The following is a 19789-nucleotide window of genomic DNA, read 5'->3' as shown; positions in this document are numbered from 1 at the left end:
GACATAGGCACCCCCTTACGCAAACCAGGTTGACAAATGCTCTGAGACTCAACTTTTTCCTTCCTTCTCATCTTTCCCGGCCACATGTGGGCTCTGGTTCACAGGCTCGTGGCGCCCCCTGACGCCCGCGGGGGACACTGTGTCTTCGTCCTGGTGCAGGGACATCTCCTGCCCCAGCTGGAGTGCAGGGCTGTCTCTGAAGCCTGTGGTCCTCAACCCTGGAAAGCTCCTTTCAAGTGTCAGTGCTTAGCTCTCCCCCTCCCCCAATTTAAATTTAATTGATCTCTTACAAAAAAAGGGGGGCGTCTGGGTGGCTCAGTCGGTGAAGCGTCTGCCTTCAGCTCAGGTCATGATTCCAGAGTCCTGGGATCGAGCCCCGCGTCGGGCTCCCTGCTCAGCAGGGGTCTGCTTTCCCTCTCCCTCTGCCGCTCCCCCTGTTCATGCTCTCTCTCTCTCTCTAATAAATAAATAAAATCTTTTAAAAAGTACATTTAATTGACCTGGAGAGAGGCATGGTGTTATGGACTGAATTGTGTCTCACCCAGATTCACCTGTTCAAGTCCTAACCTCCAGGGGGACTGTATTAGGTGATAGGGCCTTTAAGGAGGTTAATTAAGGTTAAGGGAGGTCATAAGGGTGGGGCCTGATCTCATAGGACTAGTGTCCTTAGGAGAAGAGACACCAGGGATGAGTTTGCTTAGAGAAAAGGCCGCCCCATGCATAAGGTCTCTTAACAGAATTCCTGTAGGGGCGCCTGGGTGGCTCAGTCGGTTAAGCGTCTGCCTTCGGCTCAGGTCATGATCTCAGGGTCCTGGGATCGAGCCCCGCATCGGGCTCCCTGCTCCGTGGGAAGCCTGCTTCTCCCTCTCCTGCTCCCCTTGCTTGTGTTCCTTCTCTCGCTGTGTCTCTCTCTGTCAAATAAATAAAATCTTAAAAAAAAAAAATAGAATTCCTGTAGTTATCTCAGTAACTCCGCCTGCCCCTCGTTCTCTTTTATTTTCATTCTATTTACACAACGTCAGCACTCCAAATAAATATTTCTTATTTATATTCCCTTTGCTTTATTTATTTATAAATCCCAGTATAATTAACATACAATGTTGTCTTAGTTTCAGGTGTACAATGTAGTTATTTAACAATTCTGTACATTCCTCAGTGCTCATCAGGATATGTGGACTCTTCATCCCCCACCCACCTCCTTTCTGGAGGGTATCAGTGTGTTCTCTGTATTTAAGAGTCTTTTTTTTTAATCTCTTTTTTTTCTTTGCTCATTTGTTTTGTTTCTTAAATTCCACATATGAGCGAAATCACATGGCTATTTGTCTCTGATTGACTTATCTCATTTAGCATTATACTCAGCTCCATGAATGTTGTTGCAAATGGCAAGATTTCATTCTTTTTCATGGCCAAATAGTATTCCATTATCTATATACCACCTCCTCTTTATCCATTCATCAGTGGATGAACACTTCTGCTTCCACAGTTTGGCTATGGTAATTACTGTTGCTGTAAGCACAGGGGTGCATATACTTTTTCAAATTACTGTTTTGTATTCTTTGGGTAAATACCCAGCAGTGGAATTATTGGATCATGGGGTAGTTCTATTTTTAATTTTTGGGGGAACCTCCATACTGTTTCCACAGTGGCTGCACCAGTTTGCATTCTCACCAACAGTGCACGAGGTTCCCCTTTCTCCACATCCTCACCAACACCTGCTATTTCTTCTGTTTTTGATTTTAGCCATTCTGGCAGGTGGGAGGTAATATCTCATTGTGGTTTTGATTTGCACTTCCCTGATGGTGAAGTGATGTTAAGCATCTTTTCATGTGTCTGTTGGCCATCTGGATGTGTTCTTTGGAGAAATGTCTCTTCCTGTCTTCTGCCCATTTTTAATTGGATTATTTACTTTTTTGGCATTGAGTTGTATCCGTTCTTTATATATTTTGGATAGTAACCCCTTATTAATCTGTCATTTGCAAATACCTTCTCCCATCCCTTTGTTTTGTTTTATGACTACTTTTGATACAACATTGTTTTATATTGCTCGTCTCAAGGGTATGCTATCTCAACTTGTGTTATTGGATAAATACATTTTTGTGGGTTATTAGAACTTATCCAATATTCATAACAATATTGCAAGTGTAATAAATGTACTTTAGGTCTCAATAACTAATTTATTTTTTTAAAGATTTTTTAAATTTTTCTTTTTTTTTTTTTTAAAGACTTTTATTTATTTAAGAGAGAGAGCATGGGATCATGACCTGAGCTGAAGGCAGATGCTTAACCGACTTAGCCACCCAGGCGCCCCTCAATAACTAATTAAAAAATGTAACTAGGAGCACCTCTGCATGGAGGTTTAAGGATGTCTGTCTACTCCTGTGTCTTGGCACATGTTTACTGAAATATCCATCATTAATTCTCTCAAGTGTGAATTTCAATATCCTCTCTGGCTGTGTGCTGTGAGTACTGAATTTGAATTGACAGCCTTTTTCCCCAGGGTTGAGGTGACTTTTAGATTTAGCGGTGCCCGGATGCATCAGAATCACCTGGGGATTTGCAGTCTGAAAGCTGGAGAAGGAAATGGTGCGTCGTTCACACTAACGCCCGGTTAGCTGGTTAAACATGCTGGCGTCTTGTGTGAGTCTCATGTGAACTTGGGGGTTGTTTTGATTTGCTTCTGCACCCCCTGTGGTGATGTTGTGGATTGTGCTGTTATTTTTAAATGTACGGTTATGTCACCGACAAGAGAGCCAAAGAGACATGACTACCAAATGTAACGTGGTGCCTGGATGGGATTCTGGGGTAAGAAAAGGACATTAGTGAAGACCAGGGAGATCTGAATGAGTTATGGACTTTAGTTAATAGCAGCGTATGATTAGTTCAGTAATCGTAACAAATGTATCAGACTTATGTCAGATGCTGGTGGGGGAAATTGGATGTGGGGATATGGGATATGGGACTCTCTGTATTGCCTTTGTAACTTTTCTATGAATTCAAAACCGTTCTAAAATTAAAAGCTTACTTAGGAGCACGTGTCTGGCTCATCCGGAAGAGCATGGGGCTCTTGATCTCGGGATCATGAATTTCAGCCTCACGTTGGGTGTAGAGATTACTTAAAATAAAATAAAATAAAATAAAATAAAATCTTACTTAAAGTAAATAAATAATTACAAAGATGGCAAAAATGTACTCTGATAATTTTAAGTTTTTTTATAATGTTTTCTTTTCTTTTTTTTTTAAAGATTTTATTTATTTATTTGACAGAGAGGAGAGGGAGAGAGAGCACAAGCAGGGGGAGCAGCAGGGGGAGGGGGAGAAGCTGACTCCCTGCTGAGCAAGGAGCCCGACGCGGGACTTGACCAACTGAGCCACCCAGTCATCCCAAGTGTTTTTATAATGTTTTCTTAATGTTTCTATAATATTACCCTTATATTTATTAAGTAATGGTGCTAATATTAGCATTAAAAATGCATGTAGAAATCTTACTTCAAAACAAAAGTAAGGGACGCCTTGGTGGCTCAGTCGGTGAAGCGTCTGCCTTCGGCTCGGGTCGTGATCTCAGGGTCCTGGGGTCGAGCCCCACGTCGGGCTCCCTGCTCAGCGGGGAGCCTGCTTCTCCCTCTCTCTCTGCTCTCCCCCTGCTGTGCTCTCTCTGTCTCTCCCTCTCTCAAATAAATAAATAAAATATTTTTTTAAAAAGTAAGATGTAATAAAAAACTAATGATGTATGGTGATTAACATAACATAATAAAATAAAATTAAAAACATAAAAAGTAAGATGTAATCTCATGAAAAATTTCCCATAACTACAGTGCCACTTGGTCCTATTAATTTAGGAGAGAATAGCCTATGAACTGGTAGAGATAATACACACAGCGTTAAAGCAAAATACATTCATCGTTTGTATGTTTATGAGCTGTGGTGACATCAGCCCACTTTGTCTTTATTCCTATTGGGGAAATTGTCTTAAAGTACCGGACATCCTCAGAAACTCATTTCATGCCTGGAGCTGACAGCTCTGAGCTTGGTGGTTTTCACATCAGGACGACCATGGGCAGGGGCGGCGTGCCCGATGGTTCCTGTTTGCAGGTAACAGAACTAGGAGATTAAGTAACCTCATTAAGAGCCCCAGAAATTGTAACTGAGCCAGGACGAGAATCCAGGTCCTGTGATGCTTAAACTTAGGTTCTCCCCAGCAGGAGCGAGCCCTGGCCTCCTCTTTCCTGGCATAAGGCCACTTTCACTCAGGGGTCTACACCTGTCTGGAGCCGCCAAACTCCAGAAAAGCCACTGTGCCCCATCCCAGGGGGCTCCTCCGTCGTCTAACCGGTGGTTCTCAACCTCAATCAGGAGAACTCAGAACAGTTTCCCCTTTGAAGCCGATACCTGGCTTTGGGCAAAACCCTTTGGGTCTTGAAAATGTTCTCACGAGAGAACACAAGCTTCGCTGGGTCGAATGAGCCCGGACCGCCCAGGGTCAGGAAGGGCAGCGGATGGGCGTCAGAGCGAGAAGGGGGCAATCGGAGAGGGCTTGGTGGGTGCTTTCTTTTGAGTCGGACGTTGAAGTAGAGTAGCCAGACAGGTAACCCAGACTCCAGTGTTGTGTAGGGTTTTATTTTGGTCGATGGGAGATGCTTTACACATGTCAGGGGAGGGAGGATTTTGTGAATGCCAGATTTGAAATGTCCTCTCTGGAGGGGGCTAATGGGCGAAAGAGGGGCAAAACAGGGCACACTTCGGGGCCCCTGTAAGGGGTGGAGGCAGACCGCGTGTCCCGTGGGACTTCGGGGAGGCGGTCAGGTCGGAGTGAGAAGAGCCTGCGGAGGAGTCTGAAGGTGTGGGTGTTCGTCCTGGCCTCGCTGCGTCTGACCTCATTACACTCGGACAAGTCCCCGAATCCTTTGGGCCCCCTCATCTGGGAAAGCCTTGTCTACACCTGTTGTAGACAGCCTACGTAAGCTTCGGGACACTCTTACCGTGGCCAGTCCAGGGCTTCGTAAACTCTGTGAGATATTTGTACAGATCGGATTTGTTGTTTTTGTTCTTTTAAACCATGCCTCGAAGCCTGTATTTTGCCCGCCTGGGTAAGACCTACGTGTCGTGATTTCTCATGTGGCATTAACATCGTGGTGCGGTGAAGGATCACGTGGATGACTCACTGCAGGGGAGGGAGGGCCAGGAGCCCAGGATGAGTCTAGAGAGAGAGTCTGTGGGTGTCGGCAACAAAATGAAGCCTCGGAAACAAAGGGACCCTTTTATTCGAGAGGGATTTCAGTGGCGGCGGGGACGAGGACAGTATTGTGGGCAGGTGTGTGGTGTCAGGGAGAACACGGTTTGGAGAGCGAGCAAACAGCGTGGGAGTTGGCAAATGGATCGCGTCAGCCTGAGGAGAAAGTTGGCATCACAGGGAGGGGGTGCTTTTTGGAAGAAGGAATAGTTCACCCAAGATTTAATAAAAAAAAAAACAACAACATTGTAAGTAATCCCTGCGCCCCACGTGGGGCTCGAACTCATGACCCCGAGATCAAGAGTCGCGCTCCACTGACGGAGCTGGCCGGGCGCCCCCATCCAAGATTTCTTGATGGGCCGCGTCTTGGGCTGGGAAAACGGCACCCCGAAAGTAGAATTAGGTGCATTCCGGCAGTCGCCTGGCTCTCCAGCCACATTGGGAGCGGACGTGGCCCTTCCGTGGGGGTAGGTCCTGGGACTTAACTCTCCTCTCCTGATATTTTCTTGGAAAAGAGCCTCAGAGATACCCAGGGAGGACCGCCTGGCACTGGGATGGCCAATCTCCTCTCCTCACATGCGAATTCAGACTCACAGCGGTGCCCAGACGTTGTGATGAGGGGGCCAGATGCAGAGCCGGGCCGGTGGGCGGGGGCGTGTCACGGCTCACTGGTGTCTCAGCCCTGGGGCTAAGTGCGCTTGTGACGACTGCAGAGCCCTGGGGGGGAGCTTTATATGCTGGGGTGCAGCTTCCTTTTGCCTTGCCTTCTGATCACTTGCTCCCCTGTGCATCCCCCCCCCCACGTCCCGTGCCAGGCACCCCTCCCACCGCTCCCCGCCCACCTTCCTGAAGCCCAGCACGGGCCCCTCTACCCTCTGCTGGTCTCCACCCGGCACCAAGCATGGAGGCTGAACCTCCCTGACGCTGCTGCATTTTACCCCACGTGAAAGGGGCCATGCTTTCACCCGAGAGAGGTGTGGCCCTCACAGGACCGCCGAGCACCTCTCAGGCACAGAGCACTTGCCTGAGAAGGATCCGCTATCCTGGGCACGGTGAGGAAGTGACTCTGCTGGGTCAGGCTCGGGATTGGCTGCTCGGGGCTCCCTGGGGATAAGGGCTGGGTCTATTGCTTGCCTCTTCCTAGCTGGAGGTGGGAAGGGAGCACGGAAGACTCAGTGAATGGAGGTGAGACATGAATGTTTTAGCTCAGCCGGTTTCTACTGAACATGGGCTGGGCATGGCCAGCGTCTCTTGGGGACGTGAATGCAGTCCGGGCTCTCAAGGAGCACCGTCTATACGGGGGAAAGGCATGTTCCTAGGAAACAGTGGAATTGTTTGTGCCAAGATACATCTGTGCTGTGCTGGGTGAGACTTTGGGTGTCCCCGATATACCATGAGGTTGGCCTGGTTGAAAGAAGGGTAGGAAGGCAGGCTTGAGGAGGGAGGTGACAGGTCACATAAGACAAGGATGTAGGGAGGTGGGAAGTAGAGAGGTTTCCAGGGAGAGAGGTCATCCAAGCCAGTGTCTCGTGTTAGAGCCTGTCCTGGCTGGGCTTACATGTCTGTGGGGGAAGGGGTTTTGAGGGACCCGAGGGTTTGCAAGGTAGGTGCTTGCAGTCGTATATTTCTAGAATCTTAACAATGGCTCATATTCCCAGCGCTGTTGAAGTGTGAGCGGACGTCCAGTGCTGTTACTAATAGTTTGTTGATAGCTTGGAGTGCAGTCCGCAGACAACTAATCATGATCCGCACTAAGTCCAAAACAGAGTAGTAAGCTTAATTTGAGATGATGTGATTTTAAAGTATAAGAAAGGGATGTGGCCAGTGCTGGGAGCTCTCCTCACATTCTCCACGGATAGAAGGGGACGCGGGTGAACACGACCGACCGGCGCGTCTTTTATTTTCCACGTATCTGTCCCTGAGTGAATTCAAGAGGGTGGCCAAGGTTCCTACCTGCCATTTTTTCAAGAGGAGCGAAACTGCTCCCCCTCATCTATAAAAAATTTCAGTGCAAGTCCTAAGCCTGTTGGGAGACCATGAAACACCAGTCCTACCCAGCCGTATACATCCTCATACACACTGGAAATGGGGATGGTATTTGCGGGCCATTTGCCTTGGTCTCCTTCCCTCAGTGAATTTCCGTTGCTCCAGATGGCCCCTGAATTGGCTAGTATAACAAAGCAGATGGTGGGCCGGGGCGAAGCCAGGAAGATGCAACTTATCCTTTTTTCTGTCCAACCCACGTGTGAGGGCTGATTGAAGGAAGCGCAGCCGACATCTGGACCAGTGACAGGGAAACGTTAGTGGGCATCAGACCCCCTGAAGGGCCTGTTAAAGCAGATTGCTAAACCCTAACCCCAGAGTTTCTGATGCAGAAGATGTGTGAATGGGGCCCGAGGATTTGCATTTCTAACAAGCTCCCAGGAAATGCTGATGCTGCCAATTCGGACCACACTTTGAGAGTCATTGACCTGGGTTGCTGGTTTTCAACTTTGTTGGCTGCATGTTCGAATCACCTGGAAAGCTAAACATCACCACAAAGTCTGTGTGTGTGTGTGTGTGTGTGTACGCGCGCACACAAAACGCCCAGACCCTGTCTCAGATTAGTTTCAACAGAATCTGTGTGGGTGGCACCAGACATCAGTAGTTTTAAAATCCACCCCCCCAATTCCAATGTGCAGCCATGGTTGAGCATCACTCATCTGGGTTCTTTTTAAAGATTTTATTTATTTATTTGACAGAGAGAGAGAGAGTATGAGCAGGGGGAGCTGCAGAGGGAGAAGCGGGCTCCCCGCTGAGCACCCTGGGATCATGCCCCAAGCCGAAGGCAGGCACTTAACCAACAGAGCCACCGAGGCGCCCCACTCATCTGGGTTCTGGAGGCAGATGCCCATTAATGCAGGCGACCTGGATGAAAGTCAGGGGAGCCAAATGTCTCCCAACCTTTGGTTCTGAGGCAGAGTACCCTCGTAGTGTGGGCATCTTTCCTTGGGAGGACTGTTGCCGCAGTGACTGTGATGGTGGATCATGGGTTGAGCAGGATGAAGAACGTTGCAGTCGCTGTCGTGGGAAATGGGAGAGCGACTAGGAAACAGAACCTGATTTCTGGGCAGCAGTGAAAGGCCTCTGGGAAGGAGAAACGACACAGACATCTTGGGGCTCTTCTTGAAAAGTATCTTCCCCACTAGCTGTTAGCAGCTAGGCAAGGAAGACGGACGTTCCGGCCAGGGGTCACACACTTCTCGGGCAGCTGCAGATGGGAGGGCAAAGGGGTTACGGGGATTGGTGCGGGTGGCAGAAGCGGGACCCTAGAGTCTTGGGCCTAATTCCAAGGAGCAACTCAAGAGAGAGCTCTCCTTTCTGCCAGGGCGTGTTCTGGATGCAAACGCAGCAGCCTCCTCCGAGAGTGGTCGCTCCTCCCGAGGGCCCAGGACGGCGCGGGGCAAACCCCGGGGCCGGCCCGCAGCTGCGCGGACAGGCAGCCCCGGCCGGGCTGATCCTCCTACCCCCACGAGCACACGGATGCAGAGCACCAGCCCCGAACCGGGCCAGTCACAGCCCATCCCCGAGAACCGGTATCTGGGAGGAGTGCTGCCGGCTGGGGCTGCGCTGGGCGGGAGGGAGCCCCCCTGCGACGTGACCCGGGCACTGAGACCCGAACAGCGAGCGGACCAGAGCACGGGCACCGGCGCTAACGGGCAGAGGGCCCAGGGCCGGGGCGAGCCGGGCCGCGCCCGCGCAGGAGGTCACACGGCCGCCGGAGCCGCTGCCCCGCACTGTCCCCCGGCGCGCTCCCGCGAGCAAGCCCCCCTCCGGACCTCCGAGCCGACTCCCTGCACCCCCGCTCCCGCTCCCGGGATGCAGACGTCCGCGCCCGCCAGGCCCCAGGCGCTCCGGGAAGGGGGCTGACGGGCTGAGGGCCGCGGGGACCGGGCGCCGAAGCCGGGAGGGCGCCGCCCGCTCGGGCGCAGGTGGACGCGGGGCAGCGACAGCGGCGCGCAGAGCGGCCGACCCCGCGGCGGAAGTGCGTCCCCGGGGCCGTTCTAGGCCGGCCGGAGGACCCGGCTCGTCGGTGATTCCGCGGGGGGACGCGGGCGCCGCCGGGCGCCGGGGGGGCGTCTCCGGGGGCGGGCCCCGCGGGGGGCGGCGGGGGGCGCGGGGCGCGGGAGGCACGCGGAGGGGCGCGGCGGGGGGCGGGCCCGGCCGGGGCGAGCGGGGTCAGGGCGGCGAGGGGGCGCGGGCGGGCAGCCCACCTGTTCCTCCGCCGGGGGCGGCGCGCGCTGATTGGCCGAGCGCGCCGGAAGTGGAAGCGGCGGCCGCCGCCGCCCGGGAGACCGAGAGCTCGGCGGCGGGGAGCGAGCGGCCGCGGTGAGACGTCCCCCCGGCGCGGCACGGCGGGGCGGGGGCCGGGCTCCGAGGCTGCTGCGGCCCGCGGGCCGAGCGGACGCGCCGAGCGGCTGTGTGACCTTGGACTTCCTGCGCCCCCGACCCCGCCTCCGTTTCCCCACCTGCCCCGGGAGGGTCGTCCCCGCGCGGGGCGCGCCCCTGGCCTCCCGACACCCCAGCCCCGGCGGGCGGGGTCACCGCCCCACCCCGGCTCGGCGCCCCGGACACTGGCCGCGGGGGGGCGGGTTACGGACGGGAGCCCGCCCTGAGCGCGGAGGTAATGGAGCCGTCCTGGCGGGGCGAACGGCGGGGAGGCCCGGGGCGAGCAGGGAGCCGGCGCTTGACACGAGCAGGCCTCCCGGTTTGCGTCCGCGGCGTGCCGGGCGCCGGTCTCGGCTCCTCGGGTCCGAAGACAAATGAAATATCCGGTTGGTCCTCGGGGGTACCGTAGACTCGTGGTGTAGAGAAGGTATTGGGACGGATCCACGTAACCGGTGTTCATCAGGTGCCGGAATGTGCTAGGCCCCGGGGGGTGGGGGGAGCACCGGGTGCACGGCCGGTACCCTGGGGCGCCTGCCAGGAGATGAGGGGCCTCGGGGCAGGGAAGGAAGAGCAGAGGGCTTTGTGCGCCTGAGCGCGGTCCCCTGGATGTTTGCGAAGCGCACGGACTGGGCGGCGGTAGTCCGGGAAGTGGGGCTAACCTGTTCCGAAGGCCAAGACGCTGGGAAGAGTAGCCAGGTTTGGACCGCGGGACCCTCCCTGGGCATGACTGCAGCTTCCAGCGCTCAGTGGACAGCGTGGGCCGGGAGATGGGCAGGGGCCTGGCCGGGAGGGCACCGTGAGCCACCTTGAGAAGTTTGTATTCTGTAGGCGTTGTGGGGACGGTGAACAGGAAGCCGCATGATGGTAACTGGAGGACAGAAGCAGAGGGGAGTGAAGCGCGGTTCAGAGCACCAGGAGAGAGCCTCCTCCCTGCGTGTGAGTGAACACCCTGGGGAGAAGGAGATCCTTGTACTCGTACAGGATACTGAGTATTTGATAGGATCTGGCCTTTCACAAGTTACGGAAAAGGATATCCGTTAAGATGCTTTTGTGTCTGGAAGTAACATGATACAGCTCAAGCTGGCTTAAAACTGTGCAAGTGTGCAAGCTCTCATAATTGGAAGTCAGGCAGAAAGTGTTTCGGGACTGAGTCTTGGGGCCCCACGGTCCCTCGATTTTTATTAGCTCTCCCTGATGTCGTCCACGAGCTGGTGGAGAAACGGCAACGCCATAAAAGTCTGTTCCGCTGCTTCTGTCAGGATGGTAGGAACTATTCCTGGAGGCTCCCAGCGAACTTGCTCAGAGTATCACTGACCCAGATGAAGGCGTATGTCCATTCCTGGACCAGTCCCTGCTGTTCTCAACAGTCACTTGCAAGGGAGGTGGTCTTGCTGTCTGGGTTAGCTCAGCTGGGGCTCGCTCCTGGAGCTCTTAGGGGAGCTCAGATCCTGCAGAGCCCACTTCTTTGCTCAAATGCTCCGTAAAATGGTTTGAGAAGCTTTGTATCCCCATACCTACGCGTCAGTCGACTTCCAAAATGTTTCATCATAAATTTGAATAGTTGCAAAGGATATTTTGAGTGTATTATGAATTTTGGCATTTCACAATGAAACCTTGGGGCCACGTTCCGGGATCCCTGCCCCGAGATTCCGTGTGCTCACCACACTCCCCGCCCTCTCCGTAACCTCCATCTGGTCGCGCCCCACGCCTCCCTCCCGTCCCCACTCCATTTGCCTCCTGTCCTGCTCTCCCATCTCCACTGCGTCCTGGCTGACATCCTCAAGTCCCTCATGCCTTCATTCTTCCACCGCCATATCCAGGCTGTGAGGGGTGGAGTGTTTCCCCGTGAGTGTGAGGGCTGACGTGAGCCTGCACCTCTGGGAAAGTCAGCCCCGTGGATGTCCGCTCTGGCTGGCACGTGAGGAGCTGCCGGAAAGGAACACAGCAATATTATTCCACAAGTGACATTCATGTCGTGTCACTGGCAGAAGGCGAGTGGAAGAAGGGTCAGAGGAGGTCACGTTTCGTTGGGGGAGACTTTCTGGATTTGAATTTTGAACCAGGTGCTGAAGTTGGGGGCAGATACGCTTGCCCTGTTGTGCCGCGGACAAGTGCGTTTCCGTGCGGTTCTGTGAATTCTGACTTGGTGAGGCGGCCGACGGTGGGCAAGCTGTAGGAGCGATGCGGGTGCGACGGGGACCGGAGGGGGTGGGGAGTAGACAGGGAGCGAAAAGTACCAGCTGTGGGACTGGTGTGTGAAAGAACGTTAGTGAGACGTTTATTTAAGGCTGCACTTCCCAGCTCCGACGGCACCACGAATGAAGAGTGTAGCTGAATCCCCCGCTGTGGATCCTTACTCCTTTGTAATTTGTGAAAATTTCAGTGAAAAGGAGAAATCCAGCTTTTGGGGGCCTGCCCTTATTCCGTGGGACGGTCAGAGCCCAGGCTGGGGGGGAGTTGAAGATTGCAGGTTTTTTTAGGGGAGCACCAGAGATTCCGGGACTCAGGGATCCTGTGAGGAGATCAGGCTCCTTCCAGGTGTCTGGGGGTGGGTAGTGCTGGTGACCTCCGTCCTGTGGAGGTCACCCAACATCACCACTCTCCCCTTACCTGCGCACGCGGCCCCAGGCCCTCCTGCCCATGAGCGTCTTCGTTTCCTCACTGATTGCGTCTCTCCTTCCCTCCAAACCTGTCTCTCCTCTGCCGCCAGTGCCGTGCCTTCTAATACGAACATGTCGCGGGCGCTCCTGTCAGGGAAGATCCTTAGACCTTTCATCCAGACTCTTTGGAAGCAGCAGATTTGTTCATCCGTCTGCCACCACCTGGCTCCACTTCCGTTCCACTTCTCACGGGCCCCCTGTGACCCCTGACTGTCCCCGTAGGCATTTTCCAGGGGCCCTGGGTCATTCTGGGTGCCGTGGCCCCGGTGACTCGGTCACTGACCATCCCTTCTCTTGTCGGCAGGCTTCCCTTCCTCCTCCCACCCCTCTCATTAGGGTCCAGACAGGAAGCTGCCTGCTCAAATTAGGATAATCGAGGGAGGTTTCCTTGCAAAGAGGCTAATTACTGACGATCCAGGTGTGGGCGGGGTGTTGAGCCCGGGCCTGAGGAGACCCGAGGCGTGAGACCACTGGCTCGGACAGACTCCCCGAGAGGAGTAACGGCCTTCAGTGGAGGGACTCCGCCAGCCCAGGCAGCCTCACCAAGGGAGGAAGGAACCAAGGGAGCAAATACTCCGGCCTGAGTCCCCCTCCTCCTGGTCCCCCACTGGGGCTCCCCATGGCCGGAGCCAGAGGCCGGGGGCCTGTGGGTGTCTGCCACAGAGCGTAGCCTCCTGGGGCGGAGAGCGGGGCGGAGAAAGGCAGGGAGAGCTGGAGGGAAGGCCGCAAGATAGCGGCAGAGCTTACGCGTTAGCCTTGGCTTTCTGGGTGTCTGGCCCCGTGTCCGGCAGCTCTCCCACGGTCCTCCTACCACCTGTGCTGCGTCCTGTGCGGGCTGTGTCTCTCGTCCTGGTCGGCGTGAGCTTCAGACTGTGACATTTTACCTGATTCCTTGATACTCTGGATGGATGCCTGGAAACTTGTCTCGTACAAAACACAGTTGACGGGTCCTCTCGCGTCCTGACCGAGCTGCTGCTCCCGTACCCCCGGCCTCTGGCCCCCCTGCTCATCTGATTGCATACGGGGAGGTCCGCGCGGGGAGGTCCGCGCGCCGTCCGTGACCCCGCCCTCCTCCTCTCCCCGTGTCCGGTCCCAGCAGCTCTAGCCAAGGCTCACAGAGTTTGACCCCTGAACTGTTTTTGCAGCTGTCGCCTCTTCATTCCCTCTACTGTTGTCGCCCTGGTCAGAGCTCACGCCCCTTGCCCTGGTGTGTCCCGGCCTGCAAAGTGGCCGCAGAAACGCTCATCTGGCCACGTACTGTGGCACTCCTTGGCTTAGAAACCGTAAAGGCCCATCGCTGCCCATTTCCACCCTGAGAGTCACCTGGCACAACGATCACTTCTACCGGACGAGGATCGTATTCCTCAGATCGGCTGCAGTGCCCTGGACGGAGGCCAGGCTCCTTCTCCTAGCATCGGCCCTGCTTCTGTGACGGGGATAGCTAAATCCCCAGGGCCACCGTGCCAGTTAGGACTAAGTTTGGCTTCCTAAAAACAATACAAAAAACCACAATGACTTAAGCAAGGCAAAGGCGTATTTCTCTTTTAGATGAAAAAGTCCAGGGGCGCCTGGGTGGCTCAGTCGGTTGAGCGTCTGCCTTCGGCTCAGGTCATGATCTCAGGGTCCTGGGATTGAGCCCTGCATCCCCTGCATCAGGCTCCCTGCTCAGCGGGGAGTCTGCTTCTCCCTCTGCGCCCCCCCAACCCGCTCGTGTCTCTTTCTCAAATAAATAAATAAAATCTTTAAAAAAAAGTCCAGAGGCAGGCCTTCCAGGGCTGGGATGGCAGCTCCATGGAGTCGCCAGGGACCCAGGTTCCTTCCAGCTCTGGCCCCATCCTGGGGTCTGCAGGGGACGCTGCTGTGCTCACGGTCCAAGATGGCACCGCGAGCCACCCGTCGCCCCAGGCCCAGCATGGAAAAGAGTGAAGGCATTTCCTCGCCCTCCGGAGACTTCCCAGACATCCCACACACTTTGTCTGCATTTTTCTGTCTCACCGGCCAGAGTTTGGTCATGTGGCCAAACCCAGCCGCAGAGAAAGCTGAGGAATGTACTTCTTTAGCCAGGTTCCTTGCTACAGTAAATAAATTCATTATTCTGTTGCTGATGAGGTGTGGAAGGATGGATATCGGGTAACAACTGAAACTTCTGCCACAGCCTTTTAGGAGTTTAAAAAAGTATAGGCTTTAAGATCTAAGAAAAGTATTAAGAAAATTCTATAAAAAGACCGTTTATAAAATCAGTCTGTAAAAATAGTTAACATAGCTACGTATAAAAACAATAGCTGCTTAGAAAACAGAAAGCTCACTAAGAGGAAAGACATACAGAGATGTGACGGATATAACACATCAGGATACGTTTGGACATTTTACAAAATGATAAACTTACTTGGAGAAATATGAGCATCGACAGGAAGTATTTGAAAAAGACAGAGCAAGAACTTCCTCTCACATAGTAAAGATCTGAGGAAAGCTGCGGTGGGCCGAAGCTGTGGTCCCAGGGCGGGAATGGGGCCGCGGAACCGAAGGGAGTCTAGAGGCTGAGCCCGGCTCAGAGCATCACTGTGGTGCGGGCGGCGTTTGCATCCATGGGGGAGGGAAGCGCAGGTGTGGATACGGCTCGCCGGCCACATGGAGGAAACGAAGCTAGAACAACTTCGTCCAGATGGAAGGGAGCCAAGAGGACTGACTTCTCTTGTGGGTCTGGTTCTGGCCCAGCCGTGGGACCCTCTGGACGGTCAGCCCTGCGGATACGGCCCCGACCTGTATCCTGGTGAGCGCCACGGGGCTGCACCAGGGAGGGTCCCTCTCTCTTGCGATCAGTGTGCCGTCTTTGCTGCTTCTCCCAGCCTTTCCGTGGTGGACCCTCTGTTCCCACTCTCCTTGCCAAGCCCAGGTCCCCCGCCAGCTCACCGCTAGAATTACGGAGCTTTCGTGAGCGTTTCTCTCCTGAAATCTCTCCCTCTGAAGATTCGTGTCGCGCTTCTCAGTCAGGGGCCGCTCTCCATTTGGCGTGCCCACCGTGCCCCCAGGCCCCTTTCTTGGGCAGCATCCCGTCCTCTCACCAGACCCCAGGGCCGCTCCAGCCGCCCTAGCTTTCGCGTCGGTCACGTGCGCTGCAGCCACTTCACGCGCCTGCCCTCTCTCATTTCAGATTGTGAGATGGGGACTGAGCGCGCGGAGGCAATCCCCAAGGAAGAAGTTTCAGAAGAAGCCGAGCCACGTGTGGCAGCGTCAGAGAAACTTCCCAAGGTGGTTTGCCAGGGCCGGGAGTTTGGAGGCGCCTGGGCAGAAGACGCGGTGGAGAGGCACCCGAGAGCGTCCTCGGACGAGAGCGCGGAGCAGGCGTCTCCTCGGGGGAGAGGCCTTGCGTCGGGGCTGATCGCCTGTAAGAGGTCGCCGTCGGGCGAGAAGTCTGGGGACAGCGACGAGAGCGAGTGCGTATGCAGCCCCGGCCCGCACCCGCTCACGTCTCCGGCCGAGCCCCCAGCCGTGCCCGTCCGTGCCTGCGCCGCCTCCCGCCACAACCCCGTGGAGAACTCAGAGTCTCACAAGGCCCGGAGAAGTCCTGTGGGGGAGAAGCCTCATACGTGCACAGAGTGCGGGAAGGCCTTTAATCAGAACTCGCACCTCATCCAGCATCTGCGGGTCCACAGCGGAGAGAAGCCCTTCGAGTGCAAAGAGTGCGGGAAGACGTTTGGGACCAACTCCAGCCTGCGGAGGCACCTGAGGATCCACGCCGGGGAGAAGCCCTTCGCCTGCAGCGAGTGCGGCAAGGCCTTCATCCAGAGCTCACACCTTATCCACCATCACAGGATCCACACCGGGGAGCGGCCGTACAAGTGTGAGGAGTGCGGCAAGGCCTTCAGCCAGAACTCGGCGCTCATTCTGCACCAGAGGATCCACACCGGGGAGAAGCCGTATGAGTGCAACGAGTGTGGGAAGACCTTCCGGGTGAGCTCTCAGCTCATCCAGCACCAGCGCATCCACACGGAGGAGCGGTACCATGAATGCCTCGAGTGCGGCAAAGCCTTCAAGCACAGCTCGGGCCTCATCCGGCACCAGAAGATCCACACCGGAGAGAAGCCCTACCTGTGTAACGAGTGCGGGAAGGGCTTCGGCCAGAGCTCGGAGCTGATCCGCCACCAGAGAATCCACACGGGGGACAAGCCCTACGAGTGCAACGAGTGTGGGAAGACGTTTGGCCAGAACTCGGAGATCATCAGACACATTCGGATCCACACCGGCGAGAAGCCCTATGTGTGCGCGGAGTGTGGGAAGGCCTTCCGGGGGAACTCGGAGCTTCTGAGGCACGAGAGGATCCACACCGGCGAGAAGCCCTACGAGTGCTTTGAGTGTGGGAAGGCCTTCAGGCGGACCTCCCACCTCACGGTCCACCAGAGGATCCACACGGGGGAGAAGCCTCACCAGTGCAACGAGTGTGCAAGAACCTTCTGGGACAGCTCGGAGCTGCTTCTCCACCAGAAGATCCACGTCGGGGAGAAGCCGTACGAGTGCACCGAGTGCGAGAAAGCCTTCGGCCAGCATTCCCAGCTTGTCCTCCACCAGAGGACGCACACAGGCGAGAAGCCCTACGAGTGCCAGGAGTGCCGGAAGACCTTCAGCAGGAGCTCCCACCTCCTCCGGCACCAGAGCGTCCACTGCGCGGAGTGATCGCCCTGGACGACGCGCCCCAGCCCGACCTGCTGCACCCAGGCCTGCGGACCCCACGAGGGGACACACGTCCTCCTCCCGCCGACTTCCAACGCAGCGGCCAAAAACGAGGAGGTGCTTTTGTGAACGGTTCACGGAGAAGTTTCGGGATCCCGAGTTAAATCGTAAAGGCTGTTTCAGGCCTTTGTGTTTCCTCTGTCCCCTTTCGCACTCCCTCCGCGCTCCCCGAGCGGATCCCCTCACTTCCGGGGTCTCTACCAGCCACGTAGCCCAGATCGTTAGTTCTCGGGAACCGTGGAGACACGTGGCCCACCACCTCCCAAGGGTGACAGCGCTGACTCGTGGAAGGTTAGGAAGTCGTGGCGGAGGACACACTCCGTCTTCCCGGCCACAGTGTTACACCAGGACCCTTGATTGAGCTTCTCTTAGCTTCGACATCTTGCAGACGTGCTGCCGAGGTTCCTTGGACGATTGCTGAAGCCGGGAAGCTTGGGGACCCCCTCCCGCGAGGCCTCCTCGTCCCCCCGCAGAGGGTGCAGGACGGAGGAGACAGGCCGCTTCAGGGATGGCAAGCGAGGCCCTGAGCATCCCAAGGGGCTGGTGGGCCAGGTGGGGGGCTTGCAGAGAGCAGCCCGTGGGCAGCTGTGCCCCGCGGGGGCGCTGCGCGGACGGACAGACGGACGGACGGATGGACGCCCTGCTGGGTCGTGCATCAGCAGGTAGCAGAGGGACTGTGCGGCCTCACCGCCAGCAGGCACCTGGGCCCTCGCTGGGCCTCGCCCCGCAGCCCGGAGCCCTCTGCCGTGGCACCTGCTCTCGCTCGCCCACAGCCCGGCAGCCCCCTCGCCTCCTCCCTCGAGCGCTGTGTGTTCTCCTCGGGCGTCCACGCGTCCGAGTGTCTGGGGCACCGGGAGGTGGCCGGCCCCAGCAGGCTGGCACTGCTTCTCGTGCGCGGCCCTGAGAGGAGGGGGTTGAACTCCGTGAGCTCCAGGGTCCGACCAGCCCCGGGGTTGTGGACTTCTTAGATCTAACGTGACACGTGCTCGGTGCTCTGTTGTTTAATCTCTTCTTTGTGACGCAATTACTGACCCCTAGTGTTCCCGAGTGTTTGCTGTACCAGGCCCAGCACCAGACACTCTCTGTGCTTATTTTCACCGTGTCTCTGATGTGGGGCCCCTGTAAGCGGCTAGAGTGGGGACCACGTGCGTACCATAAAATCCACCTGTTTTCCGTGTTTGTTGAATGATCTTTAATTCACAGAGTTGTGCATCGGCCGACCGGGTGGGTGTGGGTGTCCCTGCGCTGATGTCGAAGACCAGGAGCGAGGGGGACGTTAGGGGGCTTGTCCGAGCTCCCGGGCCCTGTGCTGTGCCATGGACAGGCAGGCTCGTGGCTGCCGTGTGTGAAACCCTGTGCACGTTGGTGTTTTTACTACATGGATTTGAATGTCATAGATTTAAATCGTGTCCTTGGAAACAACCACTCACAGCCAAAACCCATTATGTGGGTTTACTCTGAGCCCCAGTGTGCTCCCCCAGCTCAGACCCTTCCTTGAGAAAAGGCCGTACAAGCGAACAGCACGCCGCACGGCCCCCCACCCTCCGTCCCTCCTCTGGTGTCTGGCGGTCAGGCCCCGAGCGGGAGGGATTCTCCGACTTCCCTCGTCCTTACAGGGATGACAGGTGCAGCGTGCTCTCTTACTCGCTGCTCAGGTTCAAGCCGAAAAATGCTCCCCGACCGTGTCTCTGTCCTGTGAAGCCTGGATGGCACCCGTCCCTCCAACCCCTGGTCCTGTGTTCACGTGTTTGATGTCCACACTCACCCCTGGCCCTGACAGAGAACTCGGCCCCTGTTTAAGCTCACGCCCAAGAGTCTGCTCCCACAGATGCGCCCAGGTGCTTCTCCCAGGGGAGAAGGGTGTGCACATTGTACGTCCTCCCACGTCCCTTGTTGGCCAAACCATGGCTGGTTTTGCTCTCTCTCCCCGCTCCCCCACCTCAGGTTCAGCCACCTCAGCAAGGCCCAGCCCCTCCCCACCGGCCCCACCCGGGCTGTGGCCACTGCGCGGAAGGAGAAGAGGCCCTCCCTCAGCAGCCCACTCCCTGGAACACGGGAAGGCAACAGTGACCCACTTTCGTTGTTGTACTTGAGCATATGCGTAAAGAGGGGAGGTCTCCTCTCATCCCAAGAAGAGTCCGTGTTTCCCAGGAGGAATTCTGGTGAACGAGTCTGTCCACCTTGACGCACATGCTATGTGCACAGCCCGTAACTTCGCTCCCTGCCCGCGTCCGCCTCGCACCCACTCATCTCAGGGAGACTCGGACCTTCCCTTCTGTCGGCCTCCCCTCCTCTCCGCCGACTTGGAACTCGAAATCTGCCCCGTTATTGTGAGTGGTAGCCATATGTTCATGCCAGTAGGAGTCCATCGAGGAAAAGAAGCACGAATTTTCTTAGGGTTGGAGCTTTGAAAACCAGGCCTCACAATCTCAAAGACCTCCCTAAATGCCCAGAAATAACCCTTGAGAATTTTTAGCTCCGTTGGTATACATTCTCATCCTTTCCGTTTTACTGGTGTCCTGACACGTTTGGTAAATTGTGTGTCCTTACAGTTTTACTCACTTGACACCAAATACGTTGTTCCACGGTGTCTTCATGTGACCCTCCTAGGCCAGTATCGTCCCCGTCCCTGAGGGGCACCCTCCCCCCAGGGCCACAGCCACCTGCTCTGTGCTCCTGCTTTTGCAGAAACTTCACTCTGTCCTCCACCCTCTGCTTGGCTTGGTGAGATCCTTTATCGTTCACA

General features: G+C 55.8%; 2 protein-coding genes and 1 long non-coding RNA gene across 7 annotated transcripts in view; 2 read left to right on the top strand and 1 right to left on the bottom strand.

Annotated features, from left to right (window-relative positions):
- The first annotated feature begins 6160 nt into the window (after positions 1-6160).
- On the top strand, positions 6161-18220 carry ZFP3 (ZFP3 zinc finger protein). 4 transcript variants are annotated; one of them, XM_078067774.1, is made up of 2 exons: positions 6161-6279; positions 15467-18220. In XM_078067774.1, the coding sequence occupies exons 1-2, from the start codon at positions 6183-6185 to the stop codon at positions 16984-16986; spliced, it is 1617 nt and encodes a 538-aa protein (XP_077923900.1). In that variant the 5' UTR covers positions 6161-6182; the 3' UTR covers positions 16987-18220. The 4 variants fall into 4 exon arrangements, with proteins under 4 accessions (XP_077923900.1, XP_035934223.2, XP_077923901.1 ...); XM_036078330.2 differs by lacking the exon at positions 6161-6279 and adding an exon at positions 9544-9595; XM_078067775.1 differs by lacking the exon at positions 6161-6279 and adding an exon at positions 9758-9890.
- Positions 7935-9597, bottom strand: LOC144381171 (uncharacterized). Its single transcript, XR_013445931.1, has 2 exons — positions 9481-9597; positions 7935-8477 (listed from the first exon to the last, which is right to left on the bottom strand). It is a non-coding gene; the product is annotated as an uncharacterized LOC144381171 (long non-coding RNA).
- The window catches only part of RABEP1 (rabaptin, RAB GTPase binding effector protein 1), a 204810-nt gene continuing 194773 nt past the window's right edge, over positions 9753-19789 (top strand). For both annotated transcript variants that reach the window (XM_036078318.2, XM_036078319.2), the window contains exon 1: positions 9753-9890. The gene's annotated coding sequence lies outside the window, so the exon portion shown is untranslated. The remainder of the gene's footprint in view (positions 9891-19789) is intronic.

Source organism: Halichoerus grypus, chromosome 2 (assembly GCF_964656455.1).
Source record: "Halichoerus grypus chromosome 2, mHalGry1.hap1.1, whole genome shotgun sequence".
NCBI classification, from domain to species: Eukaryota; Metazoa; Chordata; class Mammalia; order Carnivora; family Phocidae; genus Halichoerus; species Halichoerus grypus.
Note: the sequence above shows the minus strand (reverse complement) of the source record. Positions and strands in the feature narration are given on the sequence as shown.